Below are 26,697 nucleotides of genomic sequence, written 5' to 3' on the forward strand. Positions count from 1 at the left end.
ATCAATGGCACAGAGTATGCATCGATCTATTATCAACTCTTTATATCGGCCTCTTGTCTGTTCAATGATCAGCTCGGGTGTATTCTCCTTTTATCTCCAAAATGCCCCAAAATCACCACTTTACTCCAAATCACTCCTGAACATGTAAACATACTAAACAGATTCCAAAAACATATGATATACTCCCTCTGTTTTTAAAAGATGCATATTCTGGAAAAAAATTTGTTTCAAAAAGATGTATTTTTTATGTTTTCTATATAAAAATTACAATTTTCAATAAAATTAATTGAATTTATTGAAAGACTATTGGTTAAAATGCTTGAAATTTGATAATTTCTAAAAACAATACATGATTAATGTGTTTTCTTAATATGTGTGAAAACTCAAAAACATACATCTTTAAAAAACAGAGGGAGTACCATGGTTAAAAACAGGTAAATTTCATGGTATATCATATATATATTTAAACCTAAGGGATAAAATACATATTTAAAATCAATAGTCATTTAAAAGAGATTGAGACTATCAAAAATTAAGAGAAGCTTTGAGGAAGAAGACTAAAACATCATCATATCGCTTAAGCTCAGTGGTAAGGCAAATCTTGATTTGTTGGGATGGCATTACAATGAAGACGTTTTGTATAAATTGAAGTCTGGTTACTGGCTCAGCACTCATTTACCTACAAATCCGGTGATTATTCCTACATTTGGTGATGCAAAATAAAACATCAAATATGCAATACCAAAATGCCCCCCGAGATTAAGCATTTTGCTTGGAAACTTATGTCCAAGTCTCTTGATACTGGTGAAAATTTTCAGAGAAGACATGTCATGAGACATTCAATGTGTAGAAGATGTTGTCAAGATGCTGAAAGAGAGCAACATATTTTTTCAGAATGTCTTTATGCAAAAATGATATGGAGAGCTTTTGGAATTTCTAAGAGCATCTCCAACTCACTGTTACTTTCACCTCTATAGCATTTAGAGGTGAAATTGCTCTAACCCACCTCTATTTCTTTCTCTATAATAGAAATCTCTACTTTTCCTATATTTATAGATGAAGAAAAAGTATTCCTCCATTTTTACTCTATATTTAGATATTACTATTGTAGGGGGAATATATTGGAGCATATTTCATCTCTATTATAGAATTCCTCTATTTTAGAGGTGAAAATATCAAAATACATTGGAGATGGTCTAATATAGTGATCAATAGTTCAAGCGCGATTTTGGAAGAGAGGATTGAAGCTTGCTTGACTTGTTGTACATCTCGGATGTCTCATTTCCAGGAGTTACCTTTCTGGATTTTATGGAGATTATGGATGAGCATGAATCAACTCATATTCCCAAAAAAACAGATGCATTGGAATACTTTACTTCAGTTAGCAAGAAATGATAGAAACGAATGGAAGGATACAAACTTAGAGGAGCATCACACACATATATCAAGACATCTTATCCTTACAGTAGATCAGTTCATAAGCTTTGGAGAAGACCGCCTGAAGGATGGATCAAATGTAATGTATATGGTTCTTTTCTGGAAATAACAACTCAGAGTAAAGCTGGATGGGTTTTGAGAGATGATACATGAATATATATGGATCGTCACATAGTCCTGGAAGATGGGTTCAAAGTGTATTTGAGAGTGAATTACAAGCAATCTTGATGGGCTACAATTATGTTAGATAAGATACAAGAAAGTGATAATAGAAAACGACTTGAAGGCTATTAACATTATCTAGAACCGGATACTACACTTTGGTCTCTATAATTGGACTCGTGATATTCACTGGTGGTTAGGAAGGCTAAAAGATGTGAAGATACAGTGAATCCCTCGTGAATCGAATCGCGTGGCAGATAAATTAGCAAAGGACGACATTTAGGAGATTCATCTTTCATTTCATGCTTCATTTTTATGTTCTGACGTTAGTATCATCTTTTTTACATGCTGGTTATGTAAACTCATCCTAGAATTAATGAATATTTGTTGTTATAAAAAATCATTAAATATAATATACTAGGGTCGGCCCGCCCTACGGGGAGGATATATTTTACTTGTGATTTAAATTGTTATTTTTATATGATTTTGTGGTTTGTTTTAGATTTATATTCGCAAGAAATGTGTATGACACACTATTAAAAAGGAAGATCATATTACATCACATAAATAATATCAGAAAAACAAATGGTATCAATTTGAGACAGTTATTAATAAATGATACAAAATATTGGTTTTAACATCAATTATTGTAATTAATGTTGTTATTAACTTATATTTGTCTATATTAATCTTTGTTAAACCAGTAAATATAAATTAAAAATATGTATTTTATATACGTTTAAAAATATGCAGTTTACTCTAAAATAAATTAATTTTAATATTTACTATTGTTTTTGTTGTTCTTAGAAAGCAAATGGTTTCAATTTGAGACACTTATTAATAAATGAGATGAAATATCTGTTTTAACATCAATTATTGTAATTGATGTTGTTATTAACTTATATTTGTCTATACTAATCTTTGTTAAGCCAGTAAAAACCAATTAAAAATATATTGTATTTTTTATATACGTTTAAAAATATGCAGTTTACTCTAAAATAAAATTAATTTTAATTTTTACGATTGTTTTTGTTGTTCTTAGAAAATCAAATGGTATCAATTTGAGACACTTATTAATAAATGATACAAAATATTTGTTTAACATCAATTATTGTAATTGATGTTGTTATTAACTTATATTTGTCTATATTAATCTTTGTTAAACCAGTAAAGATCAATTAAAAGATATATTGTATTTTCATATACCTGTAAAAATATGCAGTTTACTCTAAAACAAAAATAATTTTAATTTTTACTATTGTTTCTGTTGTTCTTAGAAAAACAAATGGTATTTTGTTATTAACTTATATTTGTCTATATTAATCTTTGTTAACACATATATGTGTAAAAGTATGCAGTTTACTCCAAAATAAAAATAATTTTTAATTTTTACTATTGTTTCTGTTGCTCTTATTATAAATTTAAAGGTTTGATAAATTAATAAAAAAGCTTTTATTTTTTTCATTACTGTATTTATTTTACATATTTAGTGTTTGTTATATTTTATTATAAAAGTAAGTAAGATAAAAAAATACTTGACACTATTGTTGAAATTCATTACATAAATGATAAATTATTTATCATTATTTATCATTCTTATATATTTGTCTGTGAATCCTTTGGTATTTTTAATACTTTTTGAAACTTATTTATATTAGATAATGTGAAAAATGAATCAATTTACAATTCATTTTCTAAAGTTAGTTAAATAATATAACAATCTAAAAATTATTATTTAAGTATAGACACAACTTACTAAAACTTTTATAAGATAAACCATATTATCCAAACTTTTATAAAGTAAACATATGAAGCCAAGGTCATACCACATTGAAGTAACAATCATTCATTTACAGTCTGTTACTATGAAACTAATAATCCTTTATAGTCTGTTACTATAATATAAAGCACACAAACAAAGAAAATACAGAAGAAAGAAAATACAGATTTCGCATAAGAACATAACAGTCTTGATACCGAACAATTTTGCTTCCTTGTGTGTTCAGCCCCTTTTGGTCCACTCAGTCAACTTTGGGAACTCTGTTCCGATACTGAACTCACCAAACTTCTCCATAGCTTTGAACCAGCTGTAATAACCCATCAACGCGACGTCTAGGAACCCAAACACTTCTCCACCGTAGTATGGTTCCAAGCTCTGTTTCAAGTGTCTTGAAATGTTCAAGCATTCTTTCTTGGCTGCAACTTGCTCGTCTCCCTTTGCTCCCCATACTTTCAATGATGGTCATAAAACTAAACACACACACACAACAAAATCAAACAAAATCATTACACAGTGTACATACTACATACACACTGTAACAATCATATCATCATCTTAAACCAAGGGTTCCTCCCAATCCTCGCAACAGAAAAGAATAGCTAACAGCTAACTCTATCAGTGTTTTTGAATTGGGTAAAGGAGAAGAGTCTCTTACTGATGAAAGCATTTTTGCGGCTGTTATTTGGCTTCAAGTTACCAAAAATGTGGAGAGGAAGACCACCGCCTCCCAGTCTCTTCATGTTCTTCCTCTTGCACCTCCTATGTCCATCTCTTTTATTAAAAAACAGTTAAAAAAATCAGAACAAACTCACAACAATCATTACATAGAAGAGTAAAAAATCAGATCCCACTCACATTAACATCGACCATGAGCAACCCATATAAGCTCCCCAGCACGCTTGATATTCCTCGCTTCCCAGTACCTCCGCAGCCGAGCCTCCACAACCGATGAACACCTACCAAACTTCAAATCGGAAAAAAATACCATAGAGTTGGCCATTGAGAGAGATTAGTAGAAGTTCGGAGATTAAGAGAGATAAGGTGCAGATGGATGAACAGATCACTATCTCCATAAGAGAAATACTAACCTATATTTATAACAGAGGAATGGTGATCTCGACGACGGACCGACGCATTGAAGATCCATTAGTAGAGATCATAAATCAATCCGTTACATGAGAAAAGAAGAAGATCGTTTGTCTTCATCGCCGTCAAACTCACAGAAACGAAGATGGAAGTAGGGTTAGCTCGATTAAGAGATACTCAGGGCCGTAAACAAAACAAAAAAATTAAGCCTACAATTATTGGACAAAAACACAACAGACGAAAGCCCAAAATGATTTCCAATTAAATGAATCGCAGCGTTTAGTACATGGGGACAGCTGTCGCGACTACAGAAGAGGAATTTGTGACATGGATGTTGATGTGTCAGCAGGAGAGAACCAACCCTTCTTTTATATATATATAGATTATAAATAAATTTTGTTAATATGAAATGTAATTTTAATTCTATTTATGCTTAACCAAAATTAAATTCAATCAGATAAACCAAACTGAAATAATAAGACAACATTTAATGACACTTAGGATTTTATTTTCAAACCGATGAAATTAATAAATAATAATATTAAACTGTAAACTAAATTTTACTTTAAAATAACATAATTATGTTTAAAATTTATAATTTATGCGCATGGCACAAAAAAATCTCTTAGTGATGCTTTAAGAATTCTTAGATGAAAATTTATCTCTACTCTCTTCTGATTATCTTTTTATTTTATTGGTTGGATATTTATGTGAGATTATATTAGGGATGGCAATCAAAGATTTGGACCGCGGTCTTGACCCATAAAAGCTTGTTGTGGGGCGGGATTGGACCTCCATTTGATAAGCCCGTAATTTTTCAGGCCTCGCGGGACGGGCACAAAACAGGACTGCTCGAATGCGGGCCGGGCCGAATGCGGGCCGGGCCGAATGCGGGACAGGCCACAGGTTAACCGGCGGGATTTTGAAGACCCGCAACCCTAAGTCCCCATTTCTGCTTGGTTTTGTTATCAGTATTATGAATTGCTTTATTACTATGTGGAATTTTTTTGTTTAAGTTGATGGGTTTTGTTTTCAGTACTGTCAAGTTGTGTTTAAAAAAAAAAAAAATTGGTTACAGTGATTCTGTTGAAGAGCTACTACTTGTTGAAGAGCTACTGCTTGTTCTTTAAACAGCTGGAATTCAGCGTTTGGGTTACTGCAGAGTCTTATCTCTACACTCTAAGCTCAATAGCTTGGTTGAAGGAGAAGAAGAAACCATTAGTATAAGTTACCGTTGCTATGCAGAGACGCTGCTTTACAAAAAATCAAACAAGGAGTATACTTGAGAGAGTTGAACTTTACTGTCCAAATGGTTCTCACTTACGTCAAGACCACTAAACCAAGTAGTGATCACTTGGATGTTGTTGTGATCGATGTTGATGAGTACTCTTCAATTCTTTACACAACTCTCTACTTCAACAATCATGAAGAAAGTGAAGGAGGCGTTCTGCGGGACACTCGCGAAGACTTATAAATTATGCGTTACGAATTTGGGCCGATATTCGGAGGACCGCAGCCCGCGAGGGACAGATCCGTTGTGACCCACTCAACGACTAATCCACTGCGATACGGGACGGAACGTGACGGATAAACCTGTTTGACATCTCTACGTGAGATATATTTAATGGTCGTGCTATAATTAAACAGCTAGCATTTGGATGGTTATTTTGTAAATTAAGTAAGAAGTGTGATTTAAGAAAAGAAAAAGTTAAAAATGAAATTTCATTTTTGGGCCTTTTTAGTAAATAGGCTTTCAGGCTAAAAGAATATTTTAGATATTGATATTAATCCATTTAACCCTAATTTTAATCGCTCATAACCGTCGCCTTGCATTCGTCTTCCTTTTAGCTCCTTCTTTCAGCGGGATTGAATTTCAGGTACCCAAACCCTAAACTCATTAAGCTTCTACGCTGAATTTATTCTTACAATTCCAAAACTTTAGGCTTGATAATGGAGATTGAGACTCACGACTCAGTAGTAGTACCTGGGAAGAATCTAGTTAAAGTCTCATTCAAACTTGGAACGGAGAGCTACACGGTTGATGCAGTCCAAGGTGATACTGTCGTAGACCAATTGGTTTCGATGAAAGAGGAAAGTATGAAGATACTCAAGGAGTTTATTACAAAGCATAATGTTCCTGATCATGTCCCCGATGAAAGTGTGTCTGATGAAGGAGATGAGGATGATGCTGTCAAATGTCCTGTGAAGCCCAAGAAGACAAAGATTTGATATGTGTCCTCCTTTTAAAAAACCTTGTTCCATTAAGCAAACTTCTGTCTTTTTTTAATCTATGGATGTTGTTGTTGCATATGTTAGCTGTTTGTGGAACAGTTCTGTTTATCTGAGAGAAGAATATGAAAACTGTTAGGTTAAGAGATGTTGAAATTCTTCTTTTTTTTTTTGCATTATGCTAGATGCACTCCATAGGACAAGTGTTACTGAATAGACTAGACTCAATGCTTAACTGAATCAGACTAGACTCAACAGAGCAGAGCTGAACCATGGTGGTGTGTAAGGGCATTAGGTGCATGATATATTGATCCAGTAGCTAGCAAAGTCTCTCGGTAAGAGCTGGGTGGTTAGAGAAGTTGTCAGGATTCTGTCACTGAAATTGAGATTTTCTGTGACCTGAGTGTACTCATCGATGGAGGAAAGAGAAGGAATTGGAAGATAGCACAGGCCAGATTATTAGCTAGAGACATTAGCAGATGGTTGAGATATCTAATACCACCGGAAAATTGATTCACTAAAGAAACTTGTTTTAAGTTCACATTCCTGGTCTCTATACTTTGTTGATATCTCGGACACTTATCAATTTGGTTTAGGATCTTATCATATACTCAAATCAAACATTTTCTTTATACATGCCTTAATGGCTGTGGTAACTAGCAAGTAACCTCACTAGTTGAAAGAAAATCTCACATAAAGCAAATTTTGGATAGTGATCTCAACAGAATCGTTTTATATCCTTTTACAAATAATCTTAACATCACCATTGTCGTCTTCAACTCAACAAAGAATATCAAATCTCTGGACACGCCAAGGAAAAGAGTGACCAAGACATCTATTAAACAATAACCCCAGCTCTTTGAGAAACAATCATATCACTCTAGCTTCTCGAGCTCTGACATCCTCTCGATGATCGCCTGCAAGTTAACAAGTTGTATCACAACCTTTAGCGTTTAAGAGAGAGAGCATGTGTGATACATTCTCGTGAAAGAGAAAAGCTTGACAAAATAAAAAGAACTCCCATACCCTTTTACTGGTTTCTTGGAGCTCTCCAGCAAGAATGAATTCATCAAGTATCAAGTACACCTGTTACAATCAACATATATGAGGATTTCTATTAAATGCTTGCATACAGATAATGGGACAAGATAGTCAGCTTTAGAAGAAATGAAACAAGCTTTAGTATTTAAAAAAAACACAAGTTGTAAGCAAGAAGCCAGTTTTCGAATTGTACAGCATCATCATAAGTTAAAACTTAAGAGGTTAAAACAACTATATACATAAGGAGGGTAAGAGGAACAAAGAGAGGTATGGGTACCTTGTGGAAGTTGAAGACCAGATCAAGCTCACAGACATTGCTGAAGAAATGATCCAAAATCTCCACAAACAAATGGATGCACTCAAGGTAAGCCAACTCATTGTCCGTTATATCCACGCACACGGAGAAGAACAGTCCAGCGTAACGCCTGTATATCACCTTGTGTGTTCTAAACTGAAACACGACAGGTGACAGATTCACAAAATGCTAGAAACTTGAGAATCAATGGTTAGCTTCTATATCTACATGTCAAGATATGAAAGCACAAACCTCAACGAAATTGGTGAATTTTGCGTCGCGGTTCACCACTAACCTATGAACCTGAGGAGAAGATTAAGAATCAGGAAGAGGAGCCAAAGGATTGAAAAGAGGATATAGAGAGAGAGAGAGACCTCGTATTCGACTTTGTGTTTCTCGGATTCTTCGAGAGGGACATAGTACTTGGCAAGACGAGTCTTCCCTTGTCTGTTCTGCAATAATATGAATCGGATCTGCAAAAAAAGACAAGATCAATTTAGACACATAGATGGATCAACAGAGTGGGGAAGAGACAAAGCAGCAACCATATTCTCTGGAGATTTCACGAGCGATCAGACCGGAGATGTAACCCAATTTCTTTCGATTCAGATCTCTCTCGCTTTGAATTTTCACGAAGCAGACCTTTTTTAGACAAACTAATACATTTACTGATTTCCAAATGAAATTATAAAACCACTATTATATAGAACATTGAAATAAAAACTATTATATTACTATAAATATTTTACATATAAAAAATAATTAAAAAGCATTTAAGTAACATCATCACACTTTCAATGAAAATATATAGTTATTAACATATATAGTAAAAAGCTGGAAAATATTAATAACTTTTTATGGAAAATGGCATTAAAAAACTTTAAAAGTGGCATTTACTTTAAAAAATTTCGACTACATTTTAAACCTTCAAAGTGGTATTTGTATCATACAAACTTTCAATTTGGTTTATTTTTCCATCAAGTAAAAGAATGATCTGTTGAACAGGTAAATATGATGATTTGTAGGTTTTTTCGAAAAAAAAATTATTTAATTAATAAAATCAATAAAAAATAATAAAAATTTAAAAATTAAAAAAAATCAGGTAACTAAATAAAAAATTCAGAAAAACTAAACAAAAATTCGAAAATTAAAAAAAATTACAAAATTAAATAAAACTTCAAAAATAAGTAAGATTAAATTAAAAATACAGTAATTAAATAAAAATTCAGAAAATTAATTAAAATTGAAAGAAAAATCACAATATTTTAAAAATGAAAAATTCATATTACTTTTTAAAATTACAAGATTATTTTAAAAAAGAAATATATCATCATTAACAATAACAATTTCAAAAATATCACTGTTGACGATAGGTGGTTTCTCACATAACCATTAACAATGTTGTTTTGACATATTTCTAAAGATATTTTCCGATATCATCCTTAAAAATGATGGTGGATATGTCAATAACTATATTTTCAACAACCGTCATTTAAAACGATAGATATATCAAGGTTTTTTAAAATGGTAGATACAATTTTAATTGATGGTTGTTGAAATTGATAGACATATATACCGTCATTTTAAGGTTGATTTCGGAAACTATCATTTGAGACCATAAAAAATAGGATCTCCTCCTTACGCCATCGACGCCCATCTTTCTACACGGAAATGATGCAGCGTTGGATGGGTCGACCTTAAGGATAAACATCTTTTCTATTTCATTCCTATTGATTGTGTTCATGTTTTGAAAGCATAGACCTTGGTGGCCTGTAATTTTTTCTTTTTGTTGATAATCAATTTAAAATTTCAGCAAAAAAAAAAAAGCTATCATTTGAGAGACTTCAAAACGTCATTGTTAATAGTAATATGAGATACCACCATCAGTGATATGTTTAAAATTTTTATTGTCAACGTTTATATGTTTTTTTCCTTAAAAAATAAACTTGTAATTAAAAAAACTATTATGATTTTTTTTTTAATTTTGTGATTTTCTATAATTTTTCTTCAATTTCTGAGTTTTTATTTAATCTTTTTTGTTTTAATTTAATCGTATTTATTTTTGAAATGTTATTAATATCTAAAATTTTATTTAATTTTATTTTTAAATTTTAAAATTTTTATTTAATTTTCTGAATTTTTATTTAGTTGCCTGATTTTTAATCTAATTTTTATTGATTTTATTAGTTGAACAATTATTTTTTCGAAAAACTTACACATCATCATATTTACCTGTTCAACGGGTCATTTTTTTACTTGATGAAAAAATAAGCCAAGTTGAAAGTTTTTATGATACAAATGCCACTTTGAAGGTTTAAAGTGTTAGTCGAAAAACTTCAAGGTTTAAAGTGTCAATAGGTGTTATTTTGAAGGTTTTTTATGCGATTTTCCCTAACTTTTTAAATTGATGTTGGGAAGAAATAAGGTATATAAAAATGAAAATAACACATTTAAGACTATATAAAATATAAATTAAAAAATTAATAAATAAATAAATTTAATATAATTACAACATATTAAAGTACAAATCAGAATATAGTGCCAAAAATCTCTAATATGTTTTAAATGCATTATAAAAAATAATGACATTTTGAGAAATGATATCCATTTTTTTGTAAATGATTATTATTCTTTTTTTCAAAATCTCTATTTTTGCTTCTTTAATAATTTTACGGTCTATATTTTGTTATAATTCGATCTTTTATATGTGCTATGTGTGAATCTATCTTAATATTTTCTTATCATTTTAAAGTGTAACTGATTTAAATACATTTCCAATGAAAATATATTCAATCTATTACTTATATTTTCTATCTAAGTATTTTTAAATAAAACTATATGTTTTAGAATAACTATTATATAGATATTCTTTTGTTGATATATGTAAATGTATAATTTACATTTATAAACATATTTATATTTTTATTATTTTAAATTTTAAAATTTCATTTTGTAAAAAAATTTTGATGTGTAATTAATACTACACTATTATAAATATTTTTATTATAGTTTTTTAAAAATTGATCTCATATAACACTAGACTAAAATTTTCTTCTTAAACTATCACTCAAATCTAAAATAACTAAATTAAATTTCATTAAATATGATAAATTACGGATATGGGTTTGTTTTGTGCAGGCCAATGTCAATTAACATGGGATGAAATCGGCGGTCTTTTTGGATGCTTTCGACGGGTTACCCGACTTGCTCTGATGTACGGTCATTAGGCGGTAGTCGGTCTTCTTTCGAAAGTATACGGATATCAGAGCCATTAAAAAATATGATAAATTACGATATTGTCATTTTCCATAAACAATTAATTGGATAATTAAAATTTAAATTTAAATTTTTTAATCGTTGATATCTTATTATCTTCGTCTCGAGTTTGCTGCAGATCAGTTTATAGCCGTTAGCTCCTCCCTGTTGGCTTGTCACTGTCCTCCAATCGTCGATCTCAACACATCGGACAATTCGTCATAGTTTTCCTCTTCATCGTTAGAGAGCGTGAGGTCTCTTATCGGAGATTCGTAAATGAATTAGCTTTGTGCTTTAATTAATTTTTGTTCTGAATACTTGAGATTTGAAATTATACTACAGAATCTAATTAATTTTAGAGAAATGTTAGCGATGGTTATGTTGGGTTATGGCAAACCGGTCTACGGTTTGGTGTGATACGAGTCTTGGAGATCAAGTTAGTTGTTGAGATATATATTGTTGAGATAGACTCTGATAGATATTGGATAACAGAGAATCTCGTATGTTGAGATCACATTGTAACAAGTATATATGTAACATACACGGCGTGAATAAACTCAGAACATTCTCATCATCTTCTTTCTCAGTTTACATGGTATCAGAGCCAATCTGAAAAATCCATTGAAAGAAAACGATTGAGAAAGAGATCATGTCTAAAGAAATTATCAAAACCGCAAGTAGCGAAAACAACAGTGTGTTGTCACCGTATTACCTCCATCCCTCTGATAACCCAGGAGTATCCATCTCATCTGTCCAGTTTACAGGAGAGAACTATGGAGAGTGGTCGTCGGAGCTGGAGAACGCGCTTCGTGCGAAGCGTAAGATCGGATTCATTGACGGTACCCTCAAGTTACCGAGTGAGACTGATCAACCGGTAGAAGCAGAGAAGTGGAGAACGGTGAACTCCATGATCGTGGGATGGATGAGAGCGTCCATATCTCCGGCGATCAGATCCACCGTGACCTTCACTCCTGACGCTCACAAGATGTGGAGTGATTTGAGAAGACGATTCTCAGTTGGAAACGCAGTTCGTGTTCATCAGCTGAGATCTGAGTTGTCGGCTTGTAAGCAAAGTGGTTCCTCTGTTATGGACTACTTTGGTCGTCTTGTGCGGAAGTGGGAAGAGCTTCTTAACTACAAGCCGCTTCCAAAGTGCACATGTGGAGCATCGGAGAAGTTCCTAGCCGAATACGAGGAGGAGAAAGTGCATACGTTCTTGATGGGGCTCGATGATGCGCGCTTCGGCAATGTGTGCACTAATATCATCGGGATGGAGCCTATGCCCGATCTCGACTCCGTGTACCAGAGAGTCGTGAGAGAGGAGAGACGTCTCGAGTCATCTCGCGTGGAGAGCAAGCAAGAAGGAGTAGGGTTCTCAACGAAAGCAGAGGTCAATGCTACCGAGAACTCGTCAACGCTTGCAGCTGTAGCTCGTAGTCGTGGAGGAGCTGTTGTGTGCTCTCACTGTGGGCGACCTGGACATGACAAGAAGGACTGCTGGCAACTCGTCGGGTTTACTGATTGGTGGACAGAGTGCAATCAAGGTGATCGTAGTGGTCGTGGCAGAGGAAGAGGACGAGGTCGCAGTCAGCAGCCTCGATCCAATGTAGCTCAGGCAGCAACGTCTGGAGTTGGTGGTCTCACGCCGGAGCAATGGGCTTCGTTGTCTGCTCTGCTTGATCAGCAGAAACCGACTCCCATTCCAGACAAACTGAACGGTAAGCGTCAAACGGGTGAGGTGATACTTGACACTGGGGCATCTCACCACATGACCGGTGATCTTAGTTTGCTAACCGATACAGTGGAGATAGCCTATTGTCCTGTTAGTTTCGCTGATGGTAGCCAAGTAAAGGCTTCCAGGAATGGTTTATTACGCCTCTCTGATAAGCTTGTGTTGAGAAACGTTTTGTTTGTTCCTAATCTGAACTGCACGCTGTTATCTGTTTCGAAATTACTCAAGCAGACTGGGTGTTTGGCCATGTTTACTGACACTCTTTGCGTGTTGCAGGACCGTTTTACGAGGACCCTGATTGGAGCCGGTGAAGAACGAGGTGGAGTGTATGTTTACCGGGTGTTACTTTGGCACGAGGCTACAGAGTCAAAGCCGCTGAGGACAAGAATCTGTGGCATCGGAGATTGGGGCATCCTGCTTTTGGTGTTTTAGGAAATTTACCATTTGTTTCTGGTGTTTTAGATAATAAGGAAAAGTTTGGTGGTTGTGACATTTGTTTCAAATCCAAACAAACCCGTGGTGTATTCTCTGAAAGTTTCAATAAAGCTTCTGTTGCATTTGAGTTAATACATGTCGATCTTTGGGGTCCTTACCGCGAGCCATCTACTTGTGGAGCTGTCTATTTCCTTACTATCGTCGATGACTACTCCAGAGCCGTCTGGATTCAATTGCTTCTTGAGAAATCAGAAGTCAAGACTGTTTTACCAGACTTTTGTGCTCTCGTTCAAAGGCAGTTTGGTAAACATGTCCAAAAGGTTCGAAGCGACAATGGGACTGAGTTCGTGTGTCTGTCGAAGTATTTTTCAGCAAACGGTATCATCCACCAGACGTCGTGTGTGTCCACTCCACAGCAAAATGGAAGAGTTGAACGCAAACACCGTTACATACTGAATGTTTCTAGGTCGCTTATGTTTCAAGCTAATCTTCCTGTGAAGTTCTGGGGAGAGTGTGTTATTGCTGCTGCACATGTAATCAACCGGACGCCTTCTAGTTTGCTAAGTGGGAAAACGCCCTATGAATGTTTACATGGCAAACCGCCTTCTTATGACGAGATCAAGGTGTTTGGGTGTTTATGCTTTGCTCACAAGTTATCTCGCAGCAAAGACAAATTTAAAGAACGAAGTAGAAGGTGCGCATTTATAGGTTATCCATTTGGGAAGCGAGGTTGGAAACTCTATGACATGGAGAGTGAGGAGATATTTGTCTCTTGGGATGTTGTGTTTGACGAGGCTTCATTTCCATTTGATGAGGTGACCACTGTCAAGTCCGGTAACACTACTCCGGTGGTCTCTCCTACTATTGGTGTTATATATGACGAGGTCGCAGTCGAGGAGTTAAGGGGGAGTAGTGATGTTGCTACCATACAGGCAGAGTCAGGAGCTGAGAAGGAAGTTGGAAATGTCACTGATACTACTGAGACTGATGGTTCTGTGTCGGAAGTGAATCAAGAGGAACAGCTAGGGAGAGGGCATCGAGTTCCTAAACCATCTGTCAAGCTCAAAGACTACATTGCTTACAACTCTCAGTGTCTAGATAAACATAACACCACTCTCGTTCCACCGACTGCAACTTCATCAAGGTCCTCTACGGTCCAAGGTACGTCGTCTTATCCTATTTCAAGCTATGTTAGCGATGCAGTGTTCTCTGAGAAGCATCAAGTATTTCTTGCAGCTATATCCTCAGTGAGAGAGCCACGAAACTTCAAAGAAGCTATGCTGGATCCACGATTCAGAGAAGCAATGGCGGTAGAAGTAACAGCTCTTGAGGATCAAAGAACTTGGGATGTAACTAAGCTACCTGAAGGAAAAAAGGCACTAGCATGTATGTGGCTTTATAAGTACAAGTTTAACTCCGATGGAACAGTGGAACGACCCAAAGCGAGGTTAGTTGTATGTGGAAACAGGCAGGTGGAAGGAAGGGACTATGATGAGACTTTCGCACCTGTAGCGAAGTTAACTACGGTTCGCACGTTACTAGAAGTTGCCGCTGCTAGGAACTGGGAAGTGCACCAGATGGACGTGCACAATGCCTTCCTACACGGAGATCTACAAGAGGAAGTTTACATGAGAATGCCACCAGGGTTCGAGACATGTGGAGAAGGGAACGTGTGTCGCTTGAGAAAGTCCTTGTATGGACTGAAACAAGCTCCGCGTTGTTGGTTCGAGAAGCTGACCACTGCGTTGAAGAAATTCGGTTTCAAACAGAGCTACTCTGATTACTCTCTGTTCACATACATCAAAGGCGATAGATCACTGCGTGTTCTCGTGTACGTAGATGACTTGATAATCGCAGGTAACGACTTGAAGATGGTAGTGAAGTTTAAAGAACACTTGAGTAACTGCTTCAAGATGAAAGACTTGGGGAAAGCGAAGTACTTTCTTGGTATAGAAATTGCAAGAGGACCGCAAGGGATGTTCTTGACTCAGAAGAAGTATGCATTGGATGTAGTGGCAGAGGCTGGTCTACTTGGATGCAAACCAGTATCAACGCCAATGGAGCAGAACCATAAGCTTTTGTCTGACAAAGGACCGTTTTGTAAGGATCCAGCGCGGTATAAACGTTTTGTCGGCAAACTTGTGTACCTCGTTATAACAAGACCAGAGCTCAGCTATGCAGTGCATGTGCTCTCGCAGGTAATGCAGCATCCGAGAGAAGCTCATTGGGATGCACTGGTTCGTGTGTTGAGGTATCTAAAGGGATGTCCTGGACAAGGGATTATGCTAAAAGCTGTGAGTGACCTGAAGCTTCGAGTGTTCTGTGATGCAGATTGGGCAGCCTGTCCAAAGACCCGGCGCTCATTATCTTCTTTTATTGTGTTGTTGGGTGATTCTCCTATCTCCTGGAAGACGAAGAAGCAGGACACAGTGTTTCACTCCTCAGCTGAAGCAGAGTACAGGTCCATGGCAGTGGCGCTTCGTGAGCTTAAGTGGCTCAAACGGCTTCTGCGAGATTTCGGTGTCGAACACTCAGAGCCTATGGTGATGTTCTGTGACAGTAAGTCGGCCTTGTATATTGCAGCTAACCCCGTGTTTCATGAGCGTACGAAACACATTGAAGCTGACTGTCACAGTGTTAGAGATGCAGTCCAAGACAAGAGTATTGTGACACGACATGTGCGTACAACAGAGCAGCTAGCGGACATCATGACTAAAGCTTTGGGGGCGCCTGCGTTTCACTATCTACTGTCCAAGTTGGGTGTTCAAAACCTCCATGCACCAACTTGAGGGGGAGTGTTAGCGATGGTTATGTTGGGTTATGGCAAACCGGTCTACGGTTTGGTGTGATATGAGTCTTGGAGATCAAGTTAGTTGTTGAGATATATATTGTTGAGATAGACTCTGATAGATATTGGATAACAGAGAATCTCGTATGCTGAGATCACATTGTAACAAGTATATATGTAACATACACGACGTGAATAAACTCAGAACATTCTCATCATCTTCTTTCTCAGTTTACAAGAAACATACACCAAATAACTGGATTTGAATTTAATTAACAATCAATAGCTGAATCATAAATTAGTTAAGCATACAAGGAGAGATGAAAACCACTATGTTTTTCACTTGATATAAAAATGAGCTAAAGCTTATGTGGAATAAACCACCTCTACTTAGTGGCATAGTATACAGAGCTTGAATTTAACAATTCTTATATATTAGAGATAACATAATGCGTGTTTAACTCATGAAGTAAAAAGAGAAGAAAAAGAAGAGCAGCAGTATTGCACCAAGTCTTTTACTCACGAAGTAGACGTGCAACTACTAATAAATGGAGTTAGTAGCGGCCAAAAGAGCAGCACCAAGCCCAGACACATCTTTGGTATGTTTAATATGAACGTGCCTTGCAAGGTCATCACCAAGAAGCTCAACTAGTGCATCTTGCATATACTGTCGATACTGCGGGTACCTCTCGTAGAGTGCACCGTCCATAGCCACAACGGTTCTTTGACCTGAAGTCAGTCTTTTTGTCTCTCTCTCAATCCTCTCCAGAATTGCCACTATACCAGCTCCTGCTAGACGTCCACCGCGTTTCACTACTGTGTCACACACTTCCACCACTCTCCTCCTCGCCTTCAGATCCGCCTCTACCTGTTTCCAGTATCTTGATTGAGTCAATAAATTGATCCAATCTATAGACGTGATTGTTTTTCTTTATATATTAACAACTTACCTCAAAAATGTTGTATAGGATTGATCCAACACTTGAAAGATCATCTGTATTGTCCTCTTGCATTTTGCATAGATCCTGGCTCCTATTACAGAATCAATATACCAATTATAATAAATAAAAACTACTAGTAAAAAGCATACATAAGATTTTCATACCTAAAATCAACAGCCAGTTTTAAGATATACAAACCAAACCAAACCAAACCGTACCTTGAAGTGGGAAAGTTTATAGAGAAATGGGTTTAATTGGAGAAAGATAGTGAGAGAGATGGTAAGTACTTGATTGCAAAAGGAGTGCATAGTTTGACAGGAACTGATTGTCCGAACAATTCACCCGCTTTAAACATATGAAGCAAAACCCTCCTTACAATTTCACCAAGGTACATCCCTGAGATCATCTTCTCATATAACTTCATCCACACATAAAAAAATTAACAACTATAAGAATTGGTGACACCATACACTAACAAAAACAAAAACATAATGTTGCATGAGAAAGATCTACTACATGTTCACCAGGATTTAAGCTTTCCTTATCCATCTCTTGGTCAAAAATGGTTCGTGGAAGACACTTAGAGAAACCTCCCCACTCTGTGTTTATGATCTAATTAAAATTCAAAAAAGTATAAGCAGGGGAACAGAACAAAACTATGTACATATAAGAAAATCAATATCAATGATACCGTTGTGCCAGAAGAAGATTTGTTTTGGAGTTTAGGAATTGCATTCTTCTGCTCAACATAACAAGCGTTTGTCCCAGTGCCAAGAATCACACCGGCCATCACATCTTTGTCCCAATACCTTGCTCCAGCTAATGTTCCCACTCCATCATTTACCTTTACACATCAACAAGGTTACTATGCCCACAAGACAAGAATTATCCATCTATTAATTTTAATAGTAAAAAGGAGACATACGAGAGCAGAAACTCGCATATCAAGTCCATGTTCTTCCATAGCTTCATTTAAACAGGCAACCACGTTTTTACCTTCCTGCAAACAACATTTTTAACTACCACATTTAAATAACAACTTGGTAAACAGAAACATGAACTCACCATTCCAGACACGTTAAAGCCTTTAGTCCACTTGATAAGCGTTCCTGAGTCAATGGAGGTTTGATGCACAGGGAAGGAGAAAGTAAACCCGATCTCCCTTTTCCTCCCTTGTTCCAACCTAAACCGCCCTGGCTCCTCCTTTGCAACGAAATCTGCAAGCTTCGAAGCGATGAACCCGAAGAGTTCCTGAAAACATTCATCACAGAACCTTATTGATTAGTAACACTCATTGATGTATTAAAAAAAAAAGGATTTGAGTCATTCGTTACCTCACTTGTACCAATCATAAGCTTTTGAGGAATAGATAGCTGTTCAGATTTGGTAGCTACGACACGTTCTTCCTCTCCTCCTAGCTGTACGCTACGCACCCGAAAGTTTGTTCCCCCTAAATCCAATGCATAGAACAAACCTTCCTCCTTCCTACAAGCGATTAATCAAGTTCTCTTGGTGAGTCTAACGTGTAACTACAAGAGAAAAACATTACTCAAAGGATCCTAAGAAGATCAAACTCAAACTTGTTTTGCAAGAAGTCAAACTTTTAAATTATGTTTAGATCACAAAGCATAATGAAATGATTAAGAGGGAAATAAAAAGGACCCCGAAGGCAAAGCGTCGACATAAGTCAAGATCATCTCGAGATCTCCTCCTCCATGGACAGCTAGACCGGCTTGCATGTCATCAGCAAGGGCGTTGGCTACTTCGCGTAAGAACGGGGTAGGGGTGGCACAGTCATTCTGAAACTTGGTCAGAACAGGACATGTTGAAGTGGTCTCAGATCGGACGGCGGACATTACGGTGTGATTGGAGCGACGATGAGGTGGTGTGAAGGTGAAAGATCTAACGGTTGGGGTAATAACAAGAGGGGAAGCAGCAAATGTGATGAGTGACATTATTGTCTAAGTTTTGGTTCTGGTTTTGTAAGGGGACACGAGTTAGAAGTCAACTACTCTTTGTTGTCAAGTTGCTACTTTGTTTGATTATTTCGCTCATGTCGGCTTTAATTAGTTATAGGACTTAGTAGAATGAGTGGTTTTATGACTAGTGGTTTGAGACTGTTCTCATAAAACAATGGGCTTTCAACTAAAAACTTTGTTATTATCATTTCTTTTCAAATCCCATTTTTGTTTTCATTTTTTGTGTGTTTTGATTAGGAGAAATCAAAGTTATCGCTTGTGGCAAGTATTCTCGTTTACCCCTGACGGTGTCATCTATTATTGGTTGACCTTTCGTGTTTCCGATAGCTTAGGCTAGCAAATATAAAGACGGGCAAACCTACAACACTTCATGTATTAATTAATGAGGGTATCTTAATAAATAGAGGTTAATGACTCATAAAGTTTAACCGATAAGAAAATATGTGAGTCTATCTATATTATTAAATTATTAAAGTTGACGTAGACAATTGGATTGTTTGGAAACAAAAATAATAGAATAAATGAGATATGTTTGGAAATATAGATAGTAGAGATGTAGACTTTCATTTATTTATACATTTAGTCATTGTATTTTCAATAAATTAATAACAATCTATACTATTAAAGTTGAAGTACACAATTGGATTGTTTGGAAACAAAGATAATAGAATAAATGAGATATGTTTGGAAATATAGATAGTAGAGATGTAGACTTTCTTTTATTTACACATTTAATCATTGTATTTTCAATAAATTAATAACAAATGAGAACTATTTAGAAACATGAATAACATATTTAATACTTTTTTATTTAAATATTTAACCATTTTTACAATAAATTAAACAATCTTCTTTATATATTTGTTTTTATTTACAATTTTGTCACTATATTTAAATTTTTTTATTTACGATTCTTTATCGTGAAAATAAAAACACAAACTAAAATATAAATAGTATATTATATAAAACAATTTTTAATAACATTATTATTACCTTATTTATTTTAGTCAAATATAAAAATTTCAAGAGTTCAATTTTCAAAAAAAAAATCATAAAATTAATAATAATTCATAGAAAACTAATGCAAAAAATTAAAATTTTTAAACATGGATAAAAGTATGTCAAGAAAAAAAAAGTAATGGCTTATGTTATTAACAAAAATTGGAAATCCACTATATCAGTTTTAAAATGTACAAAATGGACTAATCTAATTATCTAAAAACATTGTTTTGTCTAAAATAATCATAAAATAAAATTTAATTTTTATATACATATTTCAAATCAAGATAATTATTTTTGATTTATATCAAAAATTGATTTAAAATATGGATATATTCAAAATTTTATTTTTACTAAAATATTTTTCACTAACCATTATTAAAAATGTTTTAGTATATATAAGAAAAATACAACAAAAAGATTAATTTCATACACCAACTTAAATTATGATTTTTATATTTCACATTAAACTTTAAGAATATAATATATATGATTATTTATAAAATGGTACATATCACATACTATTAATTATATGATTATTTATATGATGGATCAATACAATTAATTATATGATGACATATATATATATATATAATACATAATTAGATCATGACCCGCGCGCCTGTGCGGATTTATCTTTTGATTCACATATTTTATATACATGTTATATATTATTTAAGATTTATAATATAAAAATTTAGAATAATCCGGAACTACAGAAAATCGACCCGGACAAAAAAACCAAATACCTACTTAGATCCAAATGTTGAGAACTCGAAGAACTCATACCTGAAATGAACAGATTTATACCCGATCTAGTGAGCTAAATTTCAAACATAATATATTTTGTTATATTTTTAATTCATTTTTCTGGGTTGGTGAGATTTACTATTTATTCGGAAGATTTTTAGCTAACTTAATGGTATATATTCGTAGGTTTTTTTTTCTGAACAGGAAAAAAAAGATTTAGGTTATGATTAAATTTATCTTATATAACAAATTGCTGCTATAAATAATTTTTATAAAAACTAATTTGTAACAGTAATATCATTTTTGTTATAAATTAGTATATCATGGTTTATAGGTTCAAAGTATAGAGTTAGTCGTCTTCATAGTATTGTTAATATTGATAGATGAAGTTAATAAATACAGATAATATATTGTATTATTAGTAATCTGTCGTATAGTATTATATGTTAGTAGATTTATTATTAATAATCTATCTTATAGTATAATATGCTAGTGGATGTATCTAGCTTATACTCCCTTTGTTTCTTAATATAAGTAGTTCTACCAAAAATAGTTTGTTTCACAATATAAGTAGTTTACATATTTCAATGCACATTTTTCATTTATTGGATATTGTGTGACCAATGAAATAATGTTAGGTTTTTTAAAATTGGTTGAATTCATTGATTAAATTATATATATATTTTAAATAACAACTTTCTTAAAATTTGTGCTTTTAGGCAAAACTACTTACATATTGAAACAGAGAGAGTAGTAAAATATATGCAATATAAGGAAACATGCGTAGTGGATATAATAATAAGGTAAGAAGTGAAAAACTATAGTAATGGTTGATATTAATTATTTATAAAAAGGCATGTCTAATAATAAGTAGATTAATATAGCATTAATTACATAAGGTCCAACTTTAAAATCCACATAGAAGAAGTTGTAATGTTTCTGTTTTAATAAGATAGATAGTGACTAGGGTTGGGCATTCAGGTATCCATTCCGGTTCGTTTTGGATCTATTTGGGTTTTAGGTCTTCAGGGTCAAAGATTTCAGCCTCATTCATATATTTCTAAATTTCAGTTCGAATTATGACTAAGGCTGGGCGTTCAGGTATCCATTCGGGTTTGTTTCGGATCTGTTTGGGTTTCCGGGGTCAAAGATTTCAGCCCTATTCAGATAGTTTTAAATTTCAGTTCGAATTATATTCGGATCTTTGCGAGTTCAACTCAGGTTCGGATAACCCATTTAAATTATTTTTTAAAAAACATTATATATTTTGAATTTCTTAAAATCTATAAATAAAATAATATATTGTATATAAATATGAGTAACATGTATCATAATACCTAAACTTAACATATAAATTGGTTTGGTTAAATTTTTTTTATCAAAAATCAATAATTATTATAAATATTTTTGCTGTTTTGAATATACTTTCACTATGTTAGATATTTATATTTGACTATGTTTATATATTTTTAAGTATTTAAACCAACCTAAAAGTATCATATATATTCTGGATGTTTTTACATTAAAACTAAAAATTATTAATATATATAAATCTTTTTCGGATACATTTTGATATCCAAAATACTTCAGTTAGAATTGGTTATGATTTCGGTTGTCTAAATATCAAAATTTTGAATAATTTGGATATTTAATCAATATTGGTTCGAGTTTGGTATTATTCTTTCGGATCGTGATCGGTTCTTCAGATTTAAAATTTATATCCAGTTTTTATATTGACATGAAAAATAAATAGATATATATTTTTGAAATATACATTCGCACGGGCGTGCAGGTTAAAATCTAGTATATTATTAAAACCGAAGTATATTTTATTACTGTTTGGAAACATGTTTAATAGTAAAAATGAGAATTGTTTGAAAACATGAATAATAGTATTACATTAATTGTATTGCCATATTTCACTTAGTTTAACAATTTTAGTAATTATATTATCTTAACAATAATTCACATAATTAATTATATTATTATAATAATAATAGTACAAATTTTTATTTATTATTTAATCAATATTAACTTTGTGTCAACTATAAAATCAAAAATGTAAAAATAATTATGTTTTGCATATGGTTAAACGTTCAGTTTAGTTTGTTTTACTAAAATATTTCTTATTTTAGTTTCAATCTGTGAAAGATTATATAGTCAAAAACATAATTTAAAGACATGTTTTCTGAATAAAATAATAACTTAAATTAAATAATAAAAATATGTTACATTTATTATCACTTAATTTTTCATTCCGTATAAATATTTTACTAAATAAAAAATTCTTTCTTTTTCACTTAATTTAAACAAAACACATAGAAATAGTCTTTTTATTAGTTTATAAAATCAGTTAGGCATGAATATTGGCTATCCATTGTTCCTTTCGGGTATCGTTTTTTTATTTTGAAATTAGGCCCCGCTTGAATATTATAAATTAATGTGTGGGTTTTGAGTTGGGTCCTTCTCGGTTTGAATGAGTTCGGTCAAGTGTATATGAACCTATAAATATTTAAATAACTAATGTATCTAAAACGGGTTTGGATATTTGTACCAAAAATAATCATATTACCTGATTCAGTCGAGGTCTTTTGAATCTAATTGGTTACATTATGACACATCTAAAATATATAACACTAATTATAAAAAATAAATATCAATGTATACAAATGTTAATATCTTACACTGAAATAATTTTTTTGATCGGAAGATTAATCAAACCGAAAGACCATTCTCATTCAACGACTATTCCTTAATAATTTCATTATTCAACCATTTCATTTTATCAAATTCAATGTCAGCCAGATTAGTCAAATCTTTTTTTTCATATCAAATAACAAACATATAATTAAAATTTTACTTTTTTAGGAATTTTTTTATCAATTTTAAATTGACACAAAAAGGCAGCGTATACATTTAAAAATAGAATCTAGCGGGTTGATCTGAGTGGAAATAAAAAAAGATTGAACTCAAAATATTTTCAAGAGATATCCATTTTCAGTATCTCAATTTCAATTCAAACGTGGGTTTGATTCACACTCAATGTTATAATAGATTTGCCTCGACCAATACATGATTTTCTTTTAGTTTTTCTGGAATCTGGTCTTCTAATAGTAAGAAGTCTATCACGCTCCAGAAAAATCTCAATTTTGTATTTTTTAGATGAAAATTAAAAATTGTGTTTTTGGACCTACACGGCCAGAAGCTTCTCAAGCTCAAACATTTACTTGTTTAATTAGAAATTAGGCCCCACGCGTGTGGATTTTGAGTTCGGTCCTTCTAGGTTTGGGTGAGTTCGGTTCAATGTATAGGAACCTAAAAATATCTAAATAACAAATATATCTAAAACGGGTTTGGATATTCGTACCAAAAATAACCATATTATCTGATTCTGTCCAAGTCTTTTGAATCAAATTAGTTACATTATGACACATCTAAAATATATAACACTAATCATGAAAAATAAATATCGATGTATAAAAATGTAAGAACAAATATCCTCGCGGACGCGCAGATCAATCTCTAGTAATATCTTATATTGAAATAAAGTTTTTGATCGGAATATTAATCAAACCGAAAGACCTTTCTTATTCAACGGATATTCCTTAATAATTTCATTATTCAATCACTTCATTTTATCAAATTCAATGTCAGCCAGATTAGTGAAATCTTTTTTTCATATCAAATGACAAACATATAATTAAAAATTACTTTTTTAAGAATTTTTTATCAATTTAAAATTGACACAAAAAAGCGTATACATTTAAAAATGGAATCTATAAGCCAAGTTGGCGGGTTGATCTGAGTGGAAAAAAAAGGATTGAACTCAAAATATTTTCAAGAGATATCCATTTTTCAGTATCTCACTCAATTCAAACGTGAGTTTGATTCATACTCCATGTTATAATAGATTTGCCTCGACCAATACATAATTTTCTTTTAGTTTTTCTAGAATCCGGTCTTCTAATAGTAAGAAGGAGTCTATCATGCTCCAGAAAAATCTCATTTTTTTTATTTTTAGAATTGTGTGTTTTGGACCTACACAGCCAAAAGCTTCTCAATCTCAAACATTTACTTTTTTAGTTAGAAATTTGGCCATGCTTGAATATTATAAATTAATGTGTGGGTTTTGAGTTGGGTCCTTCTCGGTTAGGGTGAGTTCGGTTCAATGTATAGGAACCTATAAATATCTAAATAACCAATGTATCTAAAATGGATTTGAATATATGTACCAAAAATAACCATATTACATGATTCGGTCTAGGTCTTTTGAATCTTTTTTTTTCTCGACAGGTCTTTTGAATCTAATTAGTTACATTATGATACATCTAAAATATATAACACTAATTATGAAAAATAAATATTGATGTATAAAAATGTAAGAACAAATATCCGTGCGGACGTGCGTGTCAATCTCTAGTAATATCTTATACTGAAATGAAGTTTTTGATTGGAAGATTAATCAAACCAAAAGACTTTTCTCATTCAACGGCTATTCCTTAATAATTTTATTATTCAATTATTCAATCATTTCATTTTATCAAATTCAGTGTCAGCCAGATTAGTCAAATATTTTTTTTTCATATCAAATAACAAACATATAATTAAAAATTACTTTTTTAGGAATTTTTTATCAATTTCAAATTGACACAAAAAGGCGTATACATTTAAAAATGGAATCTATAAGCCAAGTCGGCGGGTTGATCTGAGTGGAAATAAAAATTAAGGATTGAACTCAAAATATTTTCAAGAGATATCCGTTTTCAGTATCTCAATTTCAATTCAAATGTGAGTTTGATTCACACTCCATGTTATAATAGATTTGCCTCGACTAATACAGAATTTTCTTTTAGTTTTTCTGGAATCCAGTCTTCTAATAGTAAGAAGTCTATCACGCTCTAGAAAATCTCAATTTTGTATTTTTTAGAAGAAAATTAAAAATTGTATTTTTGGACCTACACGGCGAGAAGCTTCTCAAGCTCAAACATTTACCCTTTTAGTTAGAGACCAACATTTTGGAGATAAGCGGACTCGAACACTGACATCCGCCACATGGTAAACCACCGCCTATCTCTCAAACCATAGTAATTTTATTTGACCAGAAAATTAAATCATTTATTTCTCATGAAATTTCAGTATAAGAAACTACATTATTATTACTGATTAGTAAAATTCATACCCGACGGGTTGATTCGCATGGAGAAAAAAGAAGAAGGATTAAAATCCAAATATTTTCGTGGGATATCCATTTTCCGGATAAGACACGTTATTAGAAGAAAGATTTGAAATAACATTTTATTTAATTTGTTATTATTATTTCATAGTTATATTTAGTAAATTGTTATTTATTAATATTTTATTCATATTTCACTCAAGTTTCAGAAGTCTGACTTCCCCTCTAATTCGAACCTGTGACCAATCAGTTAACAGCTGACCGCTCGAGATTATGATAATACATCTATTTGATTTTGAAACATTAATAAGCCCATTTATTTAGTTTGGGGTTTCTTGTACCTATTTTATTCTATCTCATTAGGTTCTATTCTATATATTTTTATTAGGTTGTGTATTAGTATCCTATTTTTGCGCAATTCACAGTGTTCAATAAGCAATTGATATTTCACAATCAAGGCTATCGGTTACCCATGAGTATTTAGCCTTGCAAGGTCACAGAAAGAACAGGTTCAAAATCACAATCAATTCCTTTTCCAAATCTTGTTGCTGCTGCCCAAGCTCTTAAAGTGGATCCATAAGACCTCATACCTAGAGCTAAGAGCAACCTTATTGG

At 33.2% G+C, this 26,697-nt stretch overlaps 3 protein-coding genes across 3 annotated transcripts; 1 reads left to right on the plus strand and 2 right to left on the minus strand.

The window, feature by feature from the left end:
- Positions 1-6,247: 6,247 nt before the first annotated feature.
- LOC108851732 (uncharacterized) lies at positions 6,248-6,842 on the plus strand. Its single transcript, XM_018625197.2, has 2 exons — positions 6,248-6,342; positions 6,408-6,842. Exon 2 carries the CDS (start codon positions 6,416-6,418, stop codon positions 6,692-6,694), a length of 279 nt encoding a protein of 92 aa, XP_018480699.1. The 5' UTR covers positions 6,248-6,342; positions 6,408-6,415; the 3' UTR covers positions 6,695-6,842.
- Positions 6,843-7,367: 525 nt separating this feature from the next.
- Positions 7,368-8,733, minus strand: LOC108840644 (AP-2 complex subunit sigma). The gene is made up of 6 exons (XM_018613473.2): positions 8,576-8,733; positions 8,405-8,503; positions 8,283-8,333; positions 8,013-8,186; positions 7,721-7,780; positions 7,368-7,611 (listed from the first exon to the last, which is right to left on the minus strand). Exons 1-6 carry the CDS (start codon positions 8,576-8,578, stop codon positions 7,570-7,572), a joined length of 429 nt encoding a protein of 142 aa, XP_018468975.1. The 5' UTR covers positions 8,579-8,733; the 3' UTR covers positions 7,368-7,569.
- A 7,822-nt stretch (positions 8,734-16,555) lies between these two features.
- LOC108805526 (hexokinase-like 1 protein) lies at positions 16,556-19,231 on the minus strand. The gene is made up of 9 exons (XM_018577499.2): positions 18,844-19,231; positions 18,516-18,666; positions 18,247-18,432; positions 18,107-18,181; positions 17,873-18,025; positions 17,698-17,793; positions 17,469-17,599; positions 17,191-17,272; positions 16,556-17,108 (listed from the first exon to the last, which is right to left on the minus strand). The coding sequence occupies exons 1-9, from the start codon at positions 19,134-19,136 to the stop codon at positions 16,782-16,784; spliced, it is 1,494 nt and encodes a 497-aa protein (XP_018433001.1). The 5' UTR covers positions 19,137-19,231; the 3' UTR covers positions 16,556-16,781.
- Positions 19,232-26,697: the final 7,466 nt, after the last annotated feature.

The sequence above is a fragment of the Raphanus sativus genome, chromosome 1 (genome assembly GCF_000801105.2).
Source record: "Raphanus sativus cultivar WK10039 chromosome 1, ASM80110v3, whole genome shotgun sequence".
Taxonomy (NCBI): Eukaryota; Viridiplantae; Streptophyta; class Magnoliopsida; order Brassicales; family Brassicaceae; genus Raphanus; species Raphanus sativus.